The 19,731-nt window shown below is 38.8% G+C and overlaps 1 protein-coding gene across 2 annotated transcripts in view; it reads right to left on the bottom strand.

Moving 5' to 3' along the window:
• Positions 1-1,644, bottom strand: part of TNFRSF11A (TNF receptor superfamily member 11a) — a gene marked incomplete at both ends in the record, with an annotated part of 56,691 nt that extends 55,047 nt beyond the window's left edge. For both annotated transcript variants that reach the window (XM_082668332.1, XM_082668333.1), the window contains one exon: positions 1,570-1,644. In XM_082668332.1, coding sequence (XP_082524458.1) covers positions 1,570-1,644 — 75 coding nt within the window. The remainder of the gene's footprint in view (positions 1-1,569) is intronic.
• Positions 1,645-19,731: the final 18,087 nt, after the last annotated feature.

The following is a 19,731-nucleotide window of genomic DNA, read 5'->3' as shown; positions in this document are numbered from 1 at the left end:
TGAAGTGTTTAAAATGAAAAATTCCAGCAGGCTTTTCCGCCTTCTTTGCCCTCAACCATTCCTTGAGACTCATACAAGTAGAAACGAAATAGACTGAATCTTCCTGAGAATTGTCTGCTCCAGACTTATAGCACGTTCCTGTTATTTCTGTCAAGGCTCTAATCCCAGGCTGGCTTCCCCCTCTCTCCTCACTCCAAACACAGTTCTCCAAGTGCTGTTCCCCTTGTCTTCTTGGGGTCTCGAGCTGTTCCCCCAAAAGCTGTTAACAAGAGCCTAAGCCAGTCTTACAGAGAAGGGAAATCTGAAACTACTGAAACCCAGAAAACCACCAATATCTACCCTTCCCTACAAGGCTTTCATAGTATTTGTGGTGCTGGGCTTCCTACACTACAGCTCTCCTCCGGGGAGGGCAGAAAACCAGTAACTGGTTTTATTTATTTGGCAGCTGTACCGAGTGATCTTGTAAAGAAATCTCTTCTGAGAGGACTTGGGGTGGGGAGGACAACAGGACATAGGAAGATGCTCTTGTTCTGGCACCCCCCCCCCCCAGACCTCTTCATGCCCTTTATCAGCCCTGTGGGCTGCCAGGGGAGCCCCGGGTGCCTCCTGGGTTGGGAGCCCCAGCAGGGCCTGGCCCCAGTGAGACTAACCACTGCCCGCTGTGCCCGCCGGCCCGTCCCAGTCCCATTCCGGCTGAGCACACGGAGGACAGGGCTGTTTCTGGCTCCCCTACTGGCTTGAAGCACCCCAGGTCCCTTGGTGTCTCCAACTGTGAACATTATTTTGTCCTAACATCATCAGAGGGTTCTGAGAACAAGTGATTCTATGTCATTCTGGGCCAGAACCTGAGCCGGTGGACCTTAAACTGTAGGGAGGAGTCGGAGGGGAGAAGGGAGACATAAAAAAGAGGGGAGCATAAGAAAGAAATCTAATGTCAGCCTTTCTGAAGAAACTACCAAATCCTGTTTCACCACACGCCCGGGAGGCGAGCATCGCTCTAGTCTTCAGACTACCAGCGAAGCTGAGGTGGGGAGAGCGTGTAAAGCCCAGTTAGAGGGAAGGACCGAGAGCTCCGGCGGGTCCAAAATGGCCCGAAAGGAGAAATCGTATGTTGGGATGGTTACTTAACATGGGCACTGTCCGCGACTCCGAATTTTTCCCTCGCTTCTTCTCCTGTTCGCGGGGGAAGGGTCTGTGTCCACGCCGCTGCCTCCGCAGCAGCTACACTGCGGGGGCACCTCGCAGACGCTCCAGAAATGTTTAGAGAATAAACGGCACCACCAAAGCCTGCCACTAAGTGGGACTTTTGGAAGCGCCCGTGTCCGGGTGCCGGGGTCCCGCAACTCCCCGTTCTGCACCCCAGTTCCCCTCCACTCGCCCGTTCCCTCCTTCCACCGTCCAACGCGCACCCCCCCAGCTCTCCGCCCTCCAAATCCTCAGCTCCTGCGGCTCCGTCCAGGTCTCGGGACGTCTGGCAGCCGCCGCGCCGCGTCCTTCCCCAGTTCCCGCGAAGGCGTCGGGCGCGGGACCCGGCGCGCGGGGAGCGGGAGCTGGGGCGGCCCCCCTTACCTGCAGCCGGCCGAACAGCGCGCAGAGCGCAAGCAGCGCGGGCAGCGGGCGGCGCCGCCGGGCGCGCGGGGCCATGGCGCGGAGGGGCGGGCTGGGCGGCCCGCTCTGCGGCCTCTGCTGCCCAGGCGGCGCGGCACCTCGTGGCCTCGGGGTTGGTCCTCCCCGCCGCCTCCGGGCCCCGCCCCGCCCCGCCCCGCCGCCGCCCGGCGCCGCCCCGCCCCGCCCCGCGCCGGGCACCTGTTCCCGCCCGCCCGCCAGGTGGTGCCCGAACGAGGCGGGCGGTGTCCGCTTCCCGCGCCTTGTTGGGGGGTGGGGGGACGGAAAGGATGCCGGGAGGTGAGGGTTGCGGGGGGCGACCTGGGGTGTTCTCCGCGCCCGCCGCCCGCGTCTTCTGCCGCACTGTGCACCCCTGTACGCAGGTTTGCCTGCGACCAGCCTTCGGGTGTCTTTCACGGTCACAGACGCGGCCGGCCTGCATCCCAGGACTGTTGGGGCCGGACTCCCGGGGAAGGAAGACAGCCCGGCGGCCTGGCCCCCGCCTCGCGCCCGCGCTCAGGCTTCCCGGCGGGGCCTCCCAAAGTAGGTGCACCTCGACCAAGAGTTAACGAGGAGAGGGTCTCCATCGGAGATTCCATAGAGCTCAGTGAAAGGATCAACCCAATATAACGTCGAGCACGCTTCATCATATCCCTCGTTCAGTCTTCCGGCCAGAAGCCACTTCCTCTTGCCTCCTCCAAGGTGTCAGCCGCCACGCTGTCTCCGCCCCCTGCCTCATGTGCTTAGGAGTACGTCAGCTCTCACGTGCCAGGTGGATGCTGGATGCACACGTACACCCAAGCCTTTGCACAGATAACTTTTCTGTGTGAAAACACTGGTCCTCAGGTCAATAGAATGTATTGTTTTGAGTTCCAGAAGCATCAACCTGTCTTAGCTTTTAGCCCAGCAAGTGGTGTATCCTAGTGAATATTCCATGTGCACTTGGAAAAACTGTATTTCACTGTGGCTGGTGAAGTGTTTTATAAATGTCAATTAGGTTAAATTGGTTGAAATACCCATATTGATTTTCTGTCTACTTGTGAGAAAACTGGAAATTTCCAACAAAAACTGTGGATTTGTCTATTTTTCTTGATCTGTCAGTTTTCTTATTTCATGTTTTTGAAGCTCTGATTAGAGGCATAAACATTTGGGATTACTATGTCTTTTTGATGAATTGATCCTCTTATCATTATTACATGTTCTCCTTGATCGGTGGTTAAATTTTGGTTTCTGAAACCTTTGATACTGTATAGCCCTTCACCTTTCTTATGAATAGCATTTACATGGTATATCTAATTCTGTCATTTTACTTATCTATGTCTATTTAAAGTGACAGCATGTAATTGGGTCTTGCTTTTTCAATTTATCTAGTTTGACAATCTCTGTCTCTTGATTGGAGTGTTTAGGCCATTCATATTTAATGTGATTATAGATATGGTGAAGTTTAAGTCTTGCTATTTGTTTTGTTTGTTCCATCTTTGCTCCTTTTTTTCCTCTTTTCTTACCTTCTTTTGGATGATTTGAGTATTTTTAGGATTCTTTTTTCTCCATTGTTAGCTTATTTTATATACCTCTTGTTTTGTTCTTTTTAGTTCTGGGTTTACAATATGTATCTATGACATCACAGTCTACCTTCAGATAAAATTCTGCCACTTCAGGTATATTGTAAAAACCTTGTAATGACATACTTCCATTTCCCCCTCCCACCTTTGTGCTATTGTAATCATGCTAGTTGCTTTACTTTGTAACTCCCTGCTGTGCAGCTTGATTGGTACACTGCCCAGTTACTTTTGTGCTTTTTGGAAAGCAGTCTGGTAGTGTTGATTAAAAAAAAAAATAAAAGTGCAAATATCCTTTGACAAAGCAATTCCATACAATAGTAAAGGAAACAAGTTACAGAGTAATACCATCCCATGTTGTAAACAATAATCAGAAACATTTATTTACCTAAGCAGAGGAAGTTTCTGGAGAGACAATAATAGTAGCAAACACTAACAGCATCCTTACACTTACAAATTCATTGAATCCTCACAACAGCTTTGTAAAAAATACTGTCATTAGTCCCATTCTACAGATGAGGAAACTGAGGCATAGAGGTTAATAACTTGCCCTAGGGTCACTTGCCGAAAAGTGAGAGAGCTGGGATTCAAGCCCCTGGCTATCTGGCTCTGGAGTGTGAGTTCTGCCTTACTAAGCACCAATTTATTTTTCAGGTTTTTAAAAATTGAACTGTAGTTGATTTACAATATTTTGTTAGTTTCAGGTGTACAACAAAGAGATTCAGTTATATATATATTCTTTTTCAGATTCTTTTCCATTATAGGTTATTATAAGATGTTGAATATAGTTCTCTGTGCTATACAGTAAATCCTTGTGGTTTATTTTATATACAGTGGTGTGTATCTGTCAATCTCATCCTCAAAATTTATCCCTCCTCCCCCTTTCCCCTTTGGTAACCATAAGTTTGTTTTCTATGTAAGTCTGTTTCTGTTTTGTAAATAAGTTCATTTGTATCATTTTTTTAGATTCCACATATAAGCAATATCATATTTGTCTTTGTCTGATTAACTTCAATTAGTATGATAATCTCTAGTTCCATCCATGTTGCTGCAAATGGCATTATTTCATTCTTTTTTATGGCTGGGTACTATTCCATTGTGTGTGTGTGTATATGTATCTATATACATACAATATATATATCACATCTTCTTTATCCATTCATCTGTTGATGGACACTTAGGTTAAAGCACCTAATTTTTAACATTAGGTGAGTTCCAAAAGGAAAAGGAGAAACTGATAATTTTAACTTTTGATGTTCCTAAGCTATTTACACTGAGGAAAAAGTACTTTTACATTTTAACTGACAGGTCTGTAAATTTGGTAAACAGATGTTAAAACTCCAGATGAAGTAAGTACAGGAATGGTAAAAAATACAGATTAAAAAATATTTATCTGGCCTACTGTTGTCTTGAATGTGGAGACAGGCTTTCTGGAAACAGTAGTGTGTGAGATTATGATTTTGATAAAAGGAACTGACTTGTGGGAGAGGGTACTTTCACTGTGGCACTTTATGAGAAATACCAAGGGTTACTCCTGGCACATTTCCAACATCAACCCCTTTTTTTTTCAGAGAAGTTTAGGGGACTTAAAACTTCTGCTTGGAAAGCCCCAGAGGTGAGTGTGCTGGTTTTGGAAGCACTCTGAACAACAGAATGCCCATGTTAACATATTAAATCTACTAAAACAAGTTTAATTGAAAAAAAATGAAAGTACTTTTAAACACTCTCTATATTTACAGAGCTATCACTCACATAATTCAAATATTTTATAAAGATTAATGTAGAATACATTTGTCATCAACAAGATCCATTAAAATGAGCTTGAGGACATTATCTTTCCTATATGAATAGCATTATTATGAGAAACATGGAAGTAAGTTAAATCAAATACTATCTTCCTCTATTAAGTGAAGGATGCATACACTATAGCTAAAGAGATTGCTCATCATTTACAGAAACTAAGTGTTATTTATGATTTTTATAAGCCCCATATTTATAGGGACATGTACAATTAAATTTTGGTTATATGTAATAAATGTAAAATTCATTTTAAATAATAGATGTTTTAACATTTATTAAAGGTAAACATTTCCAATTTTTAAAAAGTAATCAGGTGACAGTGAATTGTTTTATTTGTACTGGGGAAAAATAAAACATTATACAAATACAGGCATCGTAGGTTTATTTGAAAATTATTTTACATGGATAATGCACACCTCACCCTGGAAATCCCCACTACTCCCCACTTCTGTAGGAACTGTTTAGTTTTCAGAATCAAAAAGGTAAAATAAAAATATGGCTATCATTTTTGCTTCTAGTGGATGGTTTGTAAGTATTATAGCATTACATTTTAATGGTCCTTATTTAGGCACACGAAAATAGACACTATCTTGTTAATGAAATGCTTATGAATGTCCGCAAGAATGAGAATTAATCAGCTTATGTAATTTTTTTCACGTGGTGATACAAAATAGTTACTGGGCGGAGCTAAAGCAAACACTTAAAAAGCAAAGTTATTAAGTAAACATAAGACTTCATGAATCTTTCAGTAAAAGCTTACTAGTAAATACAAATGTTTTTATTACCTACCCTGTTATGGTTTGCTCTTCCACTCATCTTGCCTATAAAACTTTTTAAACAAAAGTAAACCATTGATAAATCAGTGTTCACTCACAGATAAATCAAGGTGCAATACTGTCCCATAATGACATCCAAATATAATAGGAAATTTCATATCTATGTTCGTGAGAGAGATTGGCCTGTCATTCCCTTTCTGAATTGGATCTTGTCAAGTTTTGGTGTCAGGGTTTTGCTGGATAAGATTGAGGTATATGGAAGAACTTTGAAAGGGTGTATAAATGTTGTTATTTTTTTCCTTAAGTATTTGGTAGAATTCACCGATGAAGCCATTTGGGCATTGGGGTTTCTTTGTGGCATGGTTTTAAATTACAATTTCACTGTATTTAGTACATGTAGAACACAGAGATTTTCTATTTCTTTTTGTGTTGATTTTGGTAAGTAGTTCGTGTGTGTGTTTGTCTTTAAATAGGAATATGTTCATTCCATCTAATCTTTTAACTTTGCTGGTATACAGTCATTCATAAAATCTCCTATTTTAGATGTAGTGTTTGTAGGGGTTTCTTCTTTTTAGTTTCTAATACTGGTAATTTATGCCTTCTCTTTTTCTTGGTTAGTCTTGCTGGGGTTTAATCAGAGTTCAATTAATTAGAATCAAATTTTTAGCTTTGTTCATCCTCCGTATTGTATTTTGAGTTTTCTATTGCAATAATTTCTTGTCTTTATTGATTCTTCCACTTTGCAGTTCTTTTCAAACTTCTTGAAATTGAGATAATTGACCTTAAGGCTTTCTTCTTTTCTAATCTATGTATCTAAAGCTTATGTACAGCTCCCTCTAAGCATGGCTTTAGTTTTGTCTCACAAGCTTGATATTTTTGAATTTTCACCATTTAATAAAAATGTTTTCTTTCTTCCTTAACCTATGGTTTCTTTTGAAAGCACATTGCTTACATTTTCAACATTTGGCATTTTCTAGTTACCTTTTTGTTATTAATTTATAACTTAATTCCGCTGTGGTCAGAGAACATATTCTGTAGGATTTCAGTCCTTTGAAACTTGTTGAGAAGATTTGCTCTGTGACACAGCGTATCGTCATTTGTTAAATGCTCCATGTACACTTGAAAATAAATGTGTATTTTGCAACTACAAGTCTTTTGCAACAGACTTCTTCATAAGATGATCAGGTCAAATTTATAATTGTGTTGTTCAAATCTTTCGTGTCCTTCCTGATTTTTAAACTGCTTGTTCTCTGTCAGCTTCTGAGAGGAGTGGGTTAAGAACATACAAAACTTCCACTATGATTATATGATGATTTTTCCTTTAGTTCTGTAATTGTTTACTTAATATATTTTGAAACCATTACATGCAAAAAAAAAAAAGATTTAAAAAATCATTCTATTCTTCCTGTCTACAAGCTTGACATTCTTTTAATGGTTACTTAAACTAGAGATTATAACATGCATCCTTAACTTGTTAAAGTCTAATGCAAAATAGTATTTTATTATTTCCTGGGCAATGCAGGAAACTTAGACTGCTTTAACATCAATCACATCCCATCCCCACCTTGTGCTCTTTTGTTGGGTGTGTATATTTTAAATCCTATAAGACATTTTAAAATTTCCCCACATATTTATCTTTTTTATTGCTCCATATTCCTTTTTGCATCTCTAAGATGCCACCTAGGACCACTTTCCTTTGGCCTGAATAACATTTTCTGGTTTTTCTTTGGTGGGAGTCTGCTGGTAAGAAATTCTGTTTTGGGGACGTTTTTCTAGGGAGACAGTGTCTAAAAATATCTTAAATTGCCTTCATTTGAAGTTCTAGGGTGGCAGTTATTTTCTTTCAGCATTTGAAACATATAATTGCTTTGTTTTCTTTCGATAAGCCAACTATCAGTCTTGTAATTGCTGCTTTTAAGATTTTCTCCTTGTATTTGCTTTCCAGCACGTTTACTATAACATATGTAGGCTTAGTTTTCTTTGAATCTATCCTGTTTGTAGTTCCTTGTCCTTCTTGATGTTTTTTGTTAGTTTGAGAAAATTTTTGGCCACTGTCTCTTCAAATAACATTTCTGCCCAATCTCTCTCATCTCCCCTTCTGCCCCATATGACTTTTACCCTCTTTTCTCTGTTTTGCATTAAAAAAAAAAAATCTGGGCTGCTTCCTGTTTCCGGTTCCACATGTAGAGAGCTTGGAAGTTGCCACTCTGTCCCAATGAGTAAAAAGCTGAACAAACTGAAAAATCAATGAATCTTCCTAAATCCATTTAAGAGAAGGGAGGTCACAGGGCACACCACTGCCCCCCACATTGGAGAGACTGACAGGCAAATACAGAGAATCACAAGTTACCAGAGCAGAAACTCACAAGCTGTAACCTCTCTGGGAACCAGGGCAGGGGTAGAAAAACCACAACTGTAATTGATCAATTGCTGGAGGCCCAGAGTGGACAAGCCTGAGAGTTAAAAACTCCAGGGGGACCCAGTCATAGAGGGGTCCCTACTCGTTTTTGAGTTTTACCTCCAGGAGCTTGACCAGGTTCTCACAGCAGATGTCAGAGAAAAATCTCCTGGGCTTCTGGCAGGGGGAGGGGAGAGGAAACAATTTTGAAATACACCAGAGTGCTCTGTTCTTCCTAACAAGGCCTGCCCTTAGAAAAACTAGTTAACCTCAGAGCCTAAGCTGCTGGGTATTATCAGAGCCTAACCCGGAGAAGGGAAATACCCAACTCCAGCCCACTATTGCCATTCTGTCCCATGTAAGAAGGGAGGAAAAAGCTGAGAAACACTTCCGAAGTTCGAAGTCCAGAGGCACAGGCTCACAAAGACCAAGACCTAATCACAGGACTCATTAGAATGTTTCTCTTCCCCTGTCACCTACCACTCCATTACTAAAGGCCTATTTACAACAGTTGCTCTTACCTAGTACCTCACGTCTGGTTATCAGGAAAAAAACACAAGGCATACTAAAGACAAAAAACACAGTTTGAAGAGTCAGAGCAAGCATCAGAACCAGACATGGCAGGTATGCTGCGATAATCAGACTAGGAATTTAAAAACAACTATGATAACTATGCTAAGGGCTCTAATGGATAAAGTAGACAGCATGCAAAAACAGATGGGCAATGTAAGCAGAGAGACAGAAATCCCAGGAAAGAATGAAAAAGAAATGCTAGAGATAAAAACCACTGGACAGAAATTAAGAATGCCTTTGATGAGCTTATTAATAGGCTGAACATGGCTGAGGAAAGAATCTCTGAACTTGAGGATATAGCAGTAGAAACCTCAAAATTGAAGAGCAAACAGAAAAAGACTGAAAAAAAAACCCAACTACAAAAGTTATAACATATGTATAATGGAAATATCAGGAGAGAAGAAAGAGAGAAAGAAACAGAAGAAAAAATTGAACCAATAATGATGGAGGATTTTACCAAATTAATGTCAGATGCCCAACCACAGATCCAAGAAGCTCAGAGAACACCCATCAGGATAAATGCCAGAAAAACTACTTACAGGCTTATCATTTTCAAACTATAGAAAATCAAAGATAAAGAAAAATATCCTGAAAGAAGCCAGAGGAAAAAAATCTTTGCTCTTTAGAGAAGCAGAGATAAGAACTATATCTGACTTCTCCTAAGAAATGGGGAGACATTTTAAAATGTTGAGAAATAACTCACTAACCTAGGATTGTGTAACCAGTGAAATTATCCTTCAAAAGTGAAGGAGAATTAAAGACTTTCTCAGGCAAACAAAAAGTGACGGTATTGTTGCCCGTAGGCCTGCCTTGCAAGAAGTGTTAAAAGAAGTTATTTAGAGAGAAGGAAAGTAACATAGGTCAGAAACTCAGATTTATATAAAGTAAGGCATTGAAGAAATAATAAGTGAAAGTAAAATAAAAACTTTTTTCTTATAATCTAACAGATAAAGATTTTTCAAAATAATATCGATGATGTTTGCTTATGTATACATCATATACATATGTGTGCTTATGTATATATTATAATATATTGCTTATGTATGCTTATATATAAGTGAAATGAATGACAGCAATGATACAAGGGATGGGAGGAATTAGGATTATTTTGTTAATATAAGGGACCCACACTACCCGGGAAGCATTCTAGTGTTATGTGAGAGTGGACTTGGATTAGCTGTAAACATATACTGGAAACTCTCAGAAAACCACTAAAATAAGTTAAAAAAAAAAGAGGTAAAATTGATGCTAAGAAAGGGAAGAAAATGAAATCATACAAAATGCTTAATCAAAACCACAAAAGGAAGAAAAAGAGTGGAAGACAAAAATATGAACAAAGCACAAGGACAACAAATAGAAAACAGTAACAAGTATGGTAGATATTAATCCAATTATATCAATAATCATTTTGTTTTTTTAAACATTTATTTATTTATTTATTTATTTTGGCTGCACCGGGTCTTAGCTGCAGCATGCAGGATCTTTGTTGCGGTATGCAGGATCTTTAGTTGCAGCATGTGCGATCTTTTAGTTGCCGCCCGCAGACTCTTAGTTGTGGCACACGAACTCTTAGTTGTGGCATGCATACTCTTAGTTGCGGCATATGAACTATTACTTGCAGCATGCATGAAGGATCTAGTTCCCCGACCAGGGATCAAACCCAGGCCCCCTGCATTGGGAGCACGGAATCTTACTCACTGGACCACCATGGAAGTCCCTCAATAATCACTTTAAACATCAATGGTTTAAAGGTACCAATCAAAAGAGATTGTTGGAGTGGATCAAAAAACAAGACCTAACTATATGTTGTCTACAAGAAATCCATTTTAAATATAAAGACACATATGATTAAAAGTAAATGGATGGAGAAAGATATGCCATGTTAACACTAATAAAAAGAAAGTGAGAGTAGCTATATTAATTTCAGGCAGAGCAGATTTCAGACAAAGGAAACTTTGTCTGGGATAAAGAGGGGCATTACATAATGATAAAGAGTCAGTTCTCCAAGAAGATATAACAATCCTTAAAGTGTATGTGCCTAATAACAAAGCATCAAAATACATGAGGCAAAAACTGATAAAACTGCTAGGAGAAATAGATTAATCCACTATTATAGTTGCACACTTCAACACACCTCCCTCAAAATGGACAGATTTAGGAGGCATAAGAATCAATAAGAGCATGGTTGAACTCAACAACACCATCAATTAACTGGGTATAACTGACATCTGTAGGCTACTTCATTCAACAACAGCAGAAAACACATTTTTCTCAAGCTCACATGGAACATTCACCAATACAAACCATATTCTGGGACATAAAACATATCTTAACAAATTTTAAAGAAGTTAGATGTATCTGTTCTCAGACCACAATGGAATTAAACTAGAAATCAGTAAAAGAAACATAACTGGAAAATCCCAAAATACGTGGAGACTAAACAACTTCTAAATAACATATGAGCCAAAGAAGAAACCTCAAGAGAAATTTTAAAATATTTTGAACTAAATGAAAATGAAAATAAAATTTATCAAAATTTGTGGGATGCAGCATTAAGCAGTGCTAAGTGGGAAACTTACAACCTTGAATCCATATATTAGAAAAGAAGATATAAAATCAGTCATCTAAGCTTCCACCTTAGGAAACTAGAAAAAGAAGTGCAGGGCTTCCCTGGTGGCGCGGTAGTTGAGAGTCCGCTTGCCATTGCAGGGGACACGGGTTCGTGCCCCGGTCCGGGAAGATCCCACGTGCCACGGAGCGGCTGGGCACGTGAGCCATGGCCGCTGAGCCTGCGCATCCAGAGCCTGCGCTCTGCAACAGGAGAGGCCACAACAGTGAGAGGCCCGCGTACCAAAAAAAAAAAAAAAAAAGAAGTGCAAATTCAATCCAAAGAAGTAGAAAAAAAGAAATTATAGGAGTTAGAGCTGAAATCATTGAAATTGAAAATAGGAAATCAATAGAGAAAAATCAACAAAACCAAAAGCTGATTCTTTGAAAAGATCAATGAAACCAATAATCCTCAAACCAGGAAAGAGAGAGAGAAAGAAAGAGAGAAGACACAAATTACTATTATCAGAAATGAAAGAGGGGACATCACTACAGATCCCATGGACATTAAAAAGATAATAAAGGAATACTGTGAACAACTCTATGCCCACAAATTTGATAACCTAGATGAAATAGATCAGTTCCTTGAAAGACACAATTTGCCAGAACTCATCCAAGATACAATCTGAATAGGCCTATATCCATTAAAGAAACTGAATCAATAGTTAATAACCTTTCAAAACAGAAAGTACTAGTCCCACATGGGTTCACTGGTGAATTCTTACCAAACATTTAGAGAAGATATTGTATCAATTCTCTGCCACCTCTTTCAGAAGATAGAAACAGAGAGAATACTTCCTAACTCATTCTATGAGGCCAATGTTACCCTAATACCAAAACTAAACAAACACATTACAAGAAAAGAAAACTACAGACCAATATCTCTCATGAACACAGACATAAAAATCCTCAACAAAATATCAGCAAATGGAATCCAACAATGTATAAAAAGAATTATGCACCACAACCAAGTGGGATTCATCTTAGGTATGAGAGGCTGACTCAACATTTGAAAATCAATTGTGTAAATCCATCACATTCACAGGCTAAAGAAGAAAAACCACACGATCATATCAATAAATGCAGAAGAACACACTTGACAAGATCCAACACCTACTTATGATAAAAACTCAGTAAACTAGGAATAGAAGAGGAACATCCTCAGCTTTATAAAGAATATCTACGAAAACCCTAGCTAGCATACTTCATGGTGAGTAACTTGAAGTTTTGCCACTATCAGGAACATTTTGACTTTCAGAGAGTACAGGTGCCCAATGGACCCATTTTCTCAGAGACTGTCAGTCTACTGCATTTCACAAACCCACTTACCTCACTCATCAGAAGCCCAAGCTTTTTCTGACCTGAGCTCTTACCCCTGAGCTACTCTGAACATTCCTTAAAGTTACTTAATCTCTAACCCTTCCCCACCACCCACTGGGCACATGGGAACTCATGTGCCTTCAACTTTCTTATCTACCTCCTCAACCTCTTCTCTTGAAGAGTCTCTCGTTCATCTTATACTAACTGAAAGCTGACTACCCCTAAGACATCACCTTCCATGCTATTCTTTAAAGTGGAGGCTTTTCAATTTTGTTCCCACAAACCTCTGTACTTTAAAGGCTGGAGGTAGAACAGGTATATTATTTGCTTTCCATTTCTACTCTCAAAGGAAGTATCTTTTCAGTTTACTTACATATTTACTTTACTGAGACCCATCCCTCAGATTATTTATTTCCCCCCTCATTCCAGTATCTCATTTTCCCCCTTTCCCAGTTTAGTGTATGGTCCATTACTGTAATCATTTCTTTGCAAGAGCTTTAATGTCCTTGCCTTTTCTCCTCCTCTTATGCATCTAGAAAAACCCAGACCTGGTTATACTTTATTTTGTGTATCTTCACATCTGCTCCTGAACAGTTAATATTGTCTGGAAGAAACAAAAAAACAAAAAACCCCACAACTGTGTTAACTGTCTTTCTTTAAATTCATAATTACTATTCTAAAATGGGCTTTCAAAATTGCTTGGCAATCCTACAATTCCCTCAATTCACTCTGCCATTCTTGGAGACAACCATTTCTACCTTCTTTCTCCTCAAACCTCCAATACTTTCCACATGACAGCCAAGCTAACATCTTTGCTTCATACTTCACTGAGAAGAAATTGAATGGAAACCCCCAAACCTTCCCACCACTAAATCTACCAAATTACCTCCAAGTGTATCTATTCTCTGCTTTCTCTCCAATTACAAAAGAGGCCAGGCTGCATTTGTGCTCTGAATCTCACCCCCTCTTGCCTTCTCAAGGATTTCACTCTTGCAGTTGTTGCCTGTTGTTGCTGTTGCATCATCACTATCTCTCAATTTACTGGCTTATTCTCACCAGCATATGAACAGGATCTAATTTCTTATGTTAAAAAACTTACCTACACGACCTCATGTTCCTTTCTAGCTACCAGTACTTCTGCTCCCCTTTATGGCAACATTTCTTGAAAGAGCTGTCATCTCTAGTCATTGTCTCTCTTTAGCCCACTCCAATCAGGCTTCTATTTCCACCAATCCACTGAAACTACTATTGAAGTCATCAGTGACTTTAATCTTCCACCAGATTTCAGATCCATCGTCATCCTGACTGCTGAGTAGGAATTGACCCTCCTTGGAACACTCTTCTCTTGGCTTCCAAGATGCCACACTTTCTTGGTTTCCCTCCTACCTCACTCCTCTTGAACCTCTTAGTAGTTCCTCTTGCTCTGCTGAATTTCCAAATATGGGAGTGTCCCAGACTTGGATACTCTTCTCCACGGTTACTCTCTCCCCAGGGCCATCTCATTTACTTCCATGGATTTAGTCAAATATTGTTGACTCCATAATCTATATTTTCAATCCTGACCTCTGTTGAGATCCAGACCTGTATAACTAACTTCTTGATATTTAGACAGGTAACTCTCAGACATCTCGAATTTGACACATCTAAAACAAAATTGTAGATTCGCTCCTAAAACTTCTTTACCTTACTTCCTTACTATTGTTATCACTCATTATTTATTCAAATTATTCCAGACAGAAATCTCAGTGACATCTTGGTTTTTCTCTTTCCCTCACTCTTCATACCCAACCTGTCATGCCAATTCTACTTTCAAAATATATCTCAGGGACTTCACTGGTGGTGCAGAGGTTAAGAATCCGCCTGCCAATGCAGGGAACATGGGCTCGAGCCCTGGTCCGGGAAGATCCCACATGCCGTGGAGCAACTAAGCCCTCAAGCCACAACTACTGAGCCTGTGCTCTAGAGCCCATGCTCCGCAACAAGAGAAACCACTGCAATGAGAAGCCCGCGCACCGCAGTGAAGAGTAGCCCCCGCTCGCCGCAACTAAAGAAAGCCCGCGCGCAGCAACTAAGAACCAACACAGCCAAAAAAAAAAAAAAAAAAGTATATATATATCTATCTATCTCAGATCTGCCTTTTTCCCTCCATTTCTGTCCAAGCTGCCATCATCTCTTGCTTAGATTGCTGCATTAGCTTGTCTGCAGCCTAGACTCATACCCTTTTCCAAAGCATTCTTACAAAGCATATCTAATCGAAATGTAAATTGGATCAAGTCATTCTACTACTTCAAATATGCAAAGGCTTCCCTTTCTAACTTCTAACCATAGTGTTCAAGGCCTTCTGTGATCTGGCTATACCCCTCTCCAATTTCATCTTTTGATACTCCATCTCATTTCAAAATGCTCCAGCCACACTGGCCTTCTTTTTCCAGTTCCTTAAATACACCAAGGCTTATGCATATACTGCTCTTTCTTCTCTTCCTATTTCCAAATAGTTAAAGCCCATTCTTCCTAGTTTTCAGGTACAATGTCACCTTAGAGAGGCCTTCCAAAGTAATCACCCTAATTAAGGTAAGTCCTCCTCAGCCCTTCCCTCTCAACCTGTTTGTTTCCTTGCCTGGCTGCAAGCTCTGTTCTCTGTTGGTCTCGTTCATGGCATCCCATGCCTAGCACAACATAGGTACTCCATAAATAATACACAGGTTGAATGGTGAATGACTTTATAATCCTTAGAAAGGGGTCGTTTCCCTACATTTACAAATGGCTTAGGAAACATGGTAAGGTTTGTTGTTAAAGGCGCTGCCCAGGGAGCCAGAGATATGAATACAAGCTCCGAGAGCTTTTTAGGCCATATGCACATGGCACAGCTCTTAATCTGCACTTTTATTTACCCATATTTTCTACCTTGGAAATAAAGAAGGATATTAAGAGAAACAGTCAGATACTTTGCTGAGCTCATGATGCACAAGACTACACAATTCTCCTGATCAAAATATAATGGCTCTATGAAAAGGACATTAGGTTAGTTCAGAATGTGGTCTCAGTAAACTCATACTGTTTTGGGGACTTCTGATTATCCTCATAATCACTCTTTTAATCTAATTAGAAAACTTGCATAGAATTGATATCAAGCTCAACAATTCATTAATTCATTCAATCAATATTTGTTGAGTACCTACCATATACCATTCTTCAAGTACTGGAGAGACACTGGTTGAAAAGGATAAGACAACATTTTCTCTTATGGAGCTGAGTCTAGTGAGAGAGACGGACAGTAAAAAATAAGAAAATGAGTGCTGGTAAGAATCATGAAAAAGATAAACCAGGCTGATTAGGGAATTACAACGGTTACTTTGTATTGGGTGGTCAGAAAGGGCCAACTTGAAGAGGCTTTATATAAATTGAGAACTAGATGGGAATCCACATTTATAAAATCTACTGGCTTCTCATTTTTAAAATCAGGACATTTGTTCATCTCTAGTCTTCTGTCACCTCTTCATAATTTCTTGAGGATGATTACAATATTAAGTGTTTCTGTAGTATGACAAAGAAAGCAAAATGGTCTCTAAATTTGATATGTAGCATTTACCTCCTTATGAAGACTTTTGTAGCTTCAGGAAGAAACCTGAATTGTTTTTTTTATTGGTCCATGGTTAACTGAAGGATTTCCTTCTCTTAGATAACAGTAGATTTATTTACAGCCAATTATTTTCAAGAAATGCCGGTTCTTATTTTGCTTTCCTCAGTATGAAAACTTTAGTTGCAAACAGCCTGGAATTTCAAACTACACGTCAAAGCTAGTTACTATAAGAATCAAATGTATACTAACAGACAACAGTGGGGATGCAGAGGGTAAAACTTTTTCAAAACCTAAACAACTTATGTAATGGAAAATGAATCTATCAAACTAATTTATTTGGGTCTTTGAAAAAATTTTAATTTAATCACAAGTTTTAGTAAATACAGAGCAAAAAAAAATTTTTTTTTGGCTTCACTGCACGGCATGTGGGAGCTTAATTCCTTGACCAGGGATTGAACTCGTGCCCCCTACAGTGGAAGCACAGAGTCTTAACCACTGGACTGCCAGGGAAGTCCCTAAAGAGCAAATTTACCTTACTAGTCTTCACTAGGTTGGAGACTCTGGGAGAGGTCAAAGTAGGCCAAAGTAACCATCAAAAGTAGTTTCTGCCTCTTCTACTGCAGTATTAGATAAATCATGCCTGGCATGGTAACCTGTGCACTTGCTAGAAAACAAAAGCATGAGGGAGGGGGTTATCCACACTTTAGTGATTCAGTAATTTAAAATTTAAAATTTCACTTTGACCTTTCATAAAACTTTAGAAGTGCTAAAACACTTTCAGGTTTACTATTATGTAATTTTCATAAAGTCTTCTGAGGAATAGAAAGCATATTATTATTTTCATTCTCTTTGATGGTAAGACAAAAGAATTTGTTAGAAAGGTGACTATATTTATAAAATCCATATAAAAATAAATTAGGAAATGATTTACATTATTAAAGCATTCATTATAAGTTCGTTATTTGATACATGACGGACAGCTTACAAACAGAGAAAGCTAAAAATTTAAAGAACTGTCAAGTAATTGTCAGAAATAAAGATAAAGCATCTATGAAATCATAAAGTCAATGAGAAATTATTAGTACTATTCAACAATGCATATTTCATATAGAGATATTTATAATATTTCCAGCTTTTTTGAAAATCCGTATCTAAAAATATCCAAGGTTGCAAATGCCAACAGTTCAAGAGAGGGTTGCTTTTCCACCAAGATAGTAGTTTAAAATTTTAAAAAGCAGACTGCTATCAACAAATGACAACCCTAAATAACATTACTGACAAAGAATTTAATACATATAATGACACAAAATGGTAGTTTACAGACAACATAAATATTGCTACATTAAAGTCCCTCAAGAAATCTATTCACGAAATGATCTAATTGAAATAAATATAATGGAGTAATCTTTAATGAAATAAAAGGAATTAAAATAGTAAAACAGGACTTCCCCGGTGGTGCAGTGGTTAAGAATCCACCTGCCAATTCAGGGGACACGGGTTCGAACCCGTGGTCCAGGAAGATCCCACGTGCCGCAGAGCAACTAAGCCCGTGTGCCACAACTACTGATGTCTGTACGCTCTAGAGCCTGCGAGCCACAACTACTGAAGCCTGTGCGCCTAGAGCCCGTGCTCTGCAACAAGAGAAGCCACTGCAATGAGAAGCCAGCGCACCTCAACGAAGAGTAGACCCCACTCGCCGCAACTAGAAAAAGCCCGCGCGCAAACAGTCCTCTAATATAGACATGCTTTGAACAGAACTTTCCAGATATTACTGAAGACTCTTTGGAGAAAAGCAAATAATTTACATTCCTCACCACACTGAACTGAAGGAATTATTTATATGCTATCAAAAACACATAAAAAACTTTTAAAATACTGTGGTAAGTTTATATTAACTATTGTGTACTTTATGATTGGTATGCTCTTACAGCAAATGGAAATTTTTATTTTAAGATTTTTAAAAATACACAAACAAAGTAAAACATAAAGAAGGCAATCAACACAAAGTTTCCTGTAGTTAGTCCTGAAGGAAAAATAGGAATGATGAGATGTGGCACTCTCAGATTGTGATTAGAACACAGACTCCACAGATGAATGCATGCAGAGCATCCTTATGTAGTATAAAAATAGTCTAAAATCCAATTATTTTACCAATATGCAGATACATTTACTATTTTTGATTAGTAGCATATTGCTTTAACCTATTATTTTTAAACGTACAGAAATAAAATAGTAACAAACCAAGAACACTGCAACGTTACATTACAACTTTCAAACAAGTCTATTCATATGAAAGGCTAAATTTACTTCACAGTTTGCTTGTAAGAGAGTTAACAACCAAAATAAAGTTGGAATATTGTTACCTGGACAATCTGGAGAATTTTAGGAATTAGAGTAGCGAATTACAAAGCTCTTTAAATATACATTATTTACACAAAAAGTAGTTACGAAATTGGTAATCAGCACAAAATGTTAGCGGCAGTTGGCTATCACTGTTCAAAGATCAACAAGGTAGGTCTAGACAAAGTTATGTCCTTAAAGGTCAAATAATGGTCTAAAATAGTTTGTTAAAAATCAGGGTCATGAAAAGACAATTCAGCCCACACTGATTTCACCTCCCTAAATTTTAGTTCAGAGACTATTTGAACCAATTTTTTTTTTTCTGTAAGAAAAGGAAGTTTGATAGCACCTTGAATTGATATCCCATTAAAATTACTCTCAATTTCATTCAGGTTGTAAGTCAGTCTGATGTTTAGCAAAGTAATCTTTCAAAAGGTGCACTGATGGAAACAAATGAAGGTCAAGGATACTATGTATAGAGAGGTAGACAGTGCTACTACTCAAGCATCGCTCTTGGAATAATTCAGCAAAATTGTTAGCTATGGCACTTCTGGATTTCTGAAAAATTTTAGTCTCTGGCTTGCTTTGGAGCATAATTTCAAATTAACTTTTCATTACTTTGCAAACTTAACTTTAATTTGTATCATTTTTACTTCTGTTTAAAAAGAGTGAGGATGGGAGTTTTACAGCTTGTTTTGGAAGAACACACGCAGTTTCAGTGATTAGGACTGTCTTGTGTTTAAAGAATCCATATTTTACCATAAAAATCAATGTGAAGTCTTACTGACATTAATACATTTAACAGCATAATAAGGGGGACTCACTTGAGATACACTGTGTATCTTGCTAGCTGGTGCCTTTCCAAAAACACCATTAGCATTTAGATAAATGGAGTCACAAATTAATAAAAATTATCACATTAAAAATATATTATTTATTCACCAGGTAATAAACATACTAATTCTACTACAGTTCAAAGCAAATAAGAATTTAAACATTTTTTCTTTAAATCACCTCGGAAATGTATTAATTTTATACAACATAATCTTTTTTTAGTAAAAGTAAACTAAAATAGGTAATTTATATAGCTTATATTCTTAAAATAAAATATATTTTAATGAACATACACTTTCTCATTTCATTTTGCTTGGATGTAGGATATAGTGTTTCAAA

Source organism: Grampus griseus, assembly GCF_964374135.1.
Source record: "Grampus griseus genome assembly, chromosome: 12".
NCBI classification, from domain to species: Eukaryota; Metazoa; Chordata; class Mammalia; order Artiodactyla; family Delphinidae; genus Grampus; species Grampus griseus.
This window is presented reverse-complemented; position numbering and strand designations above follow the sequence as displayed.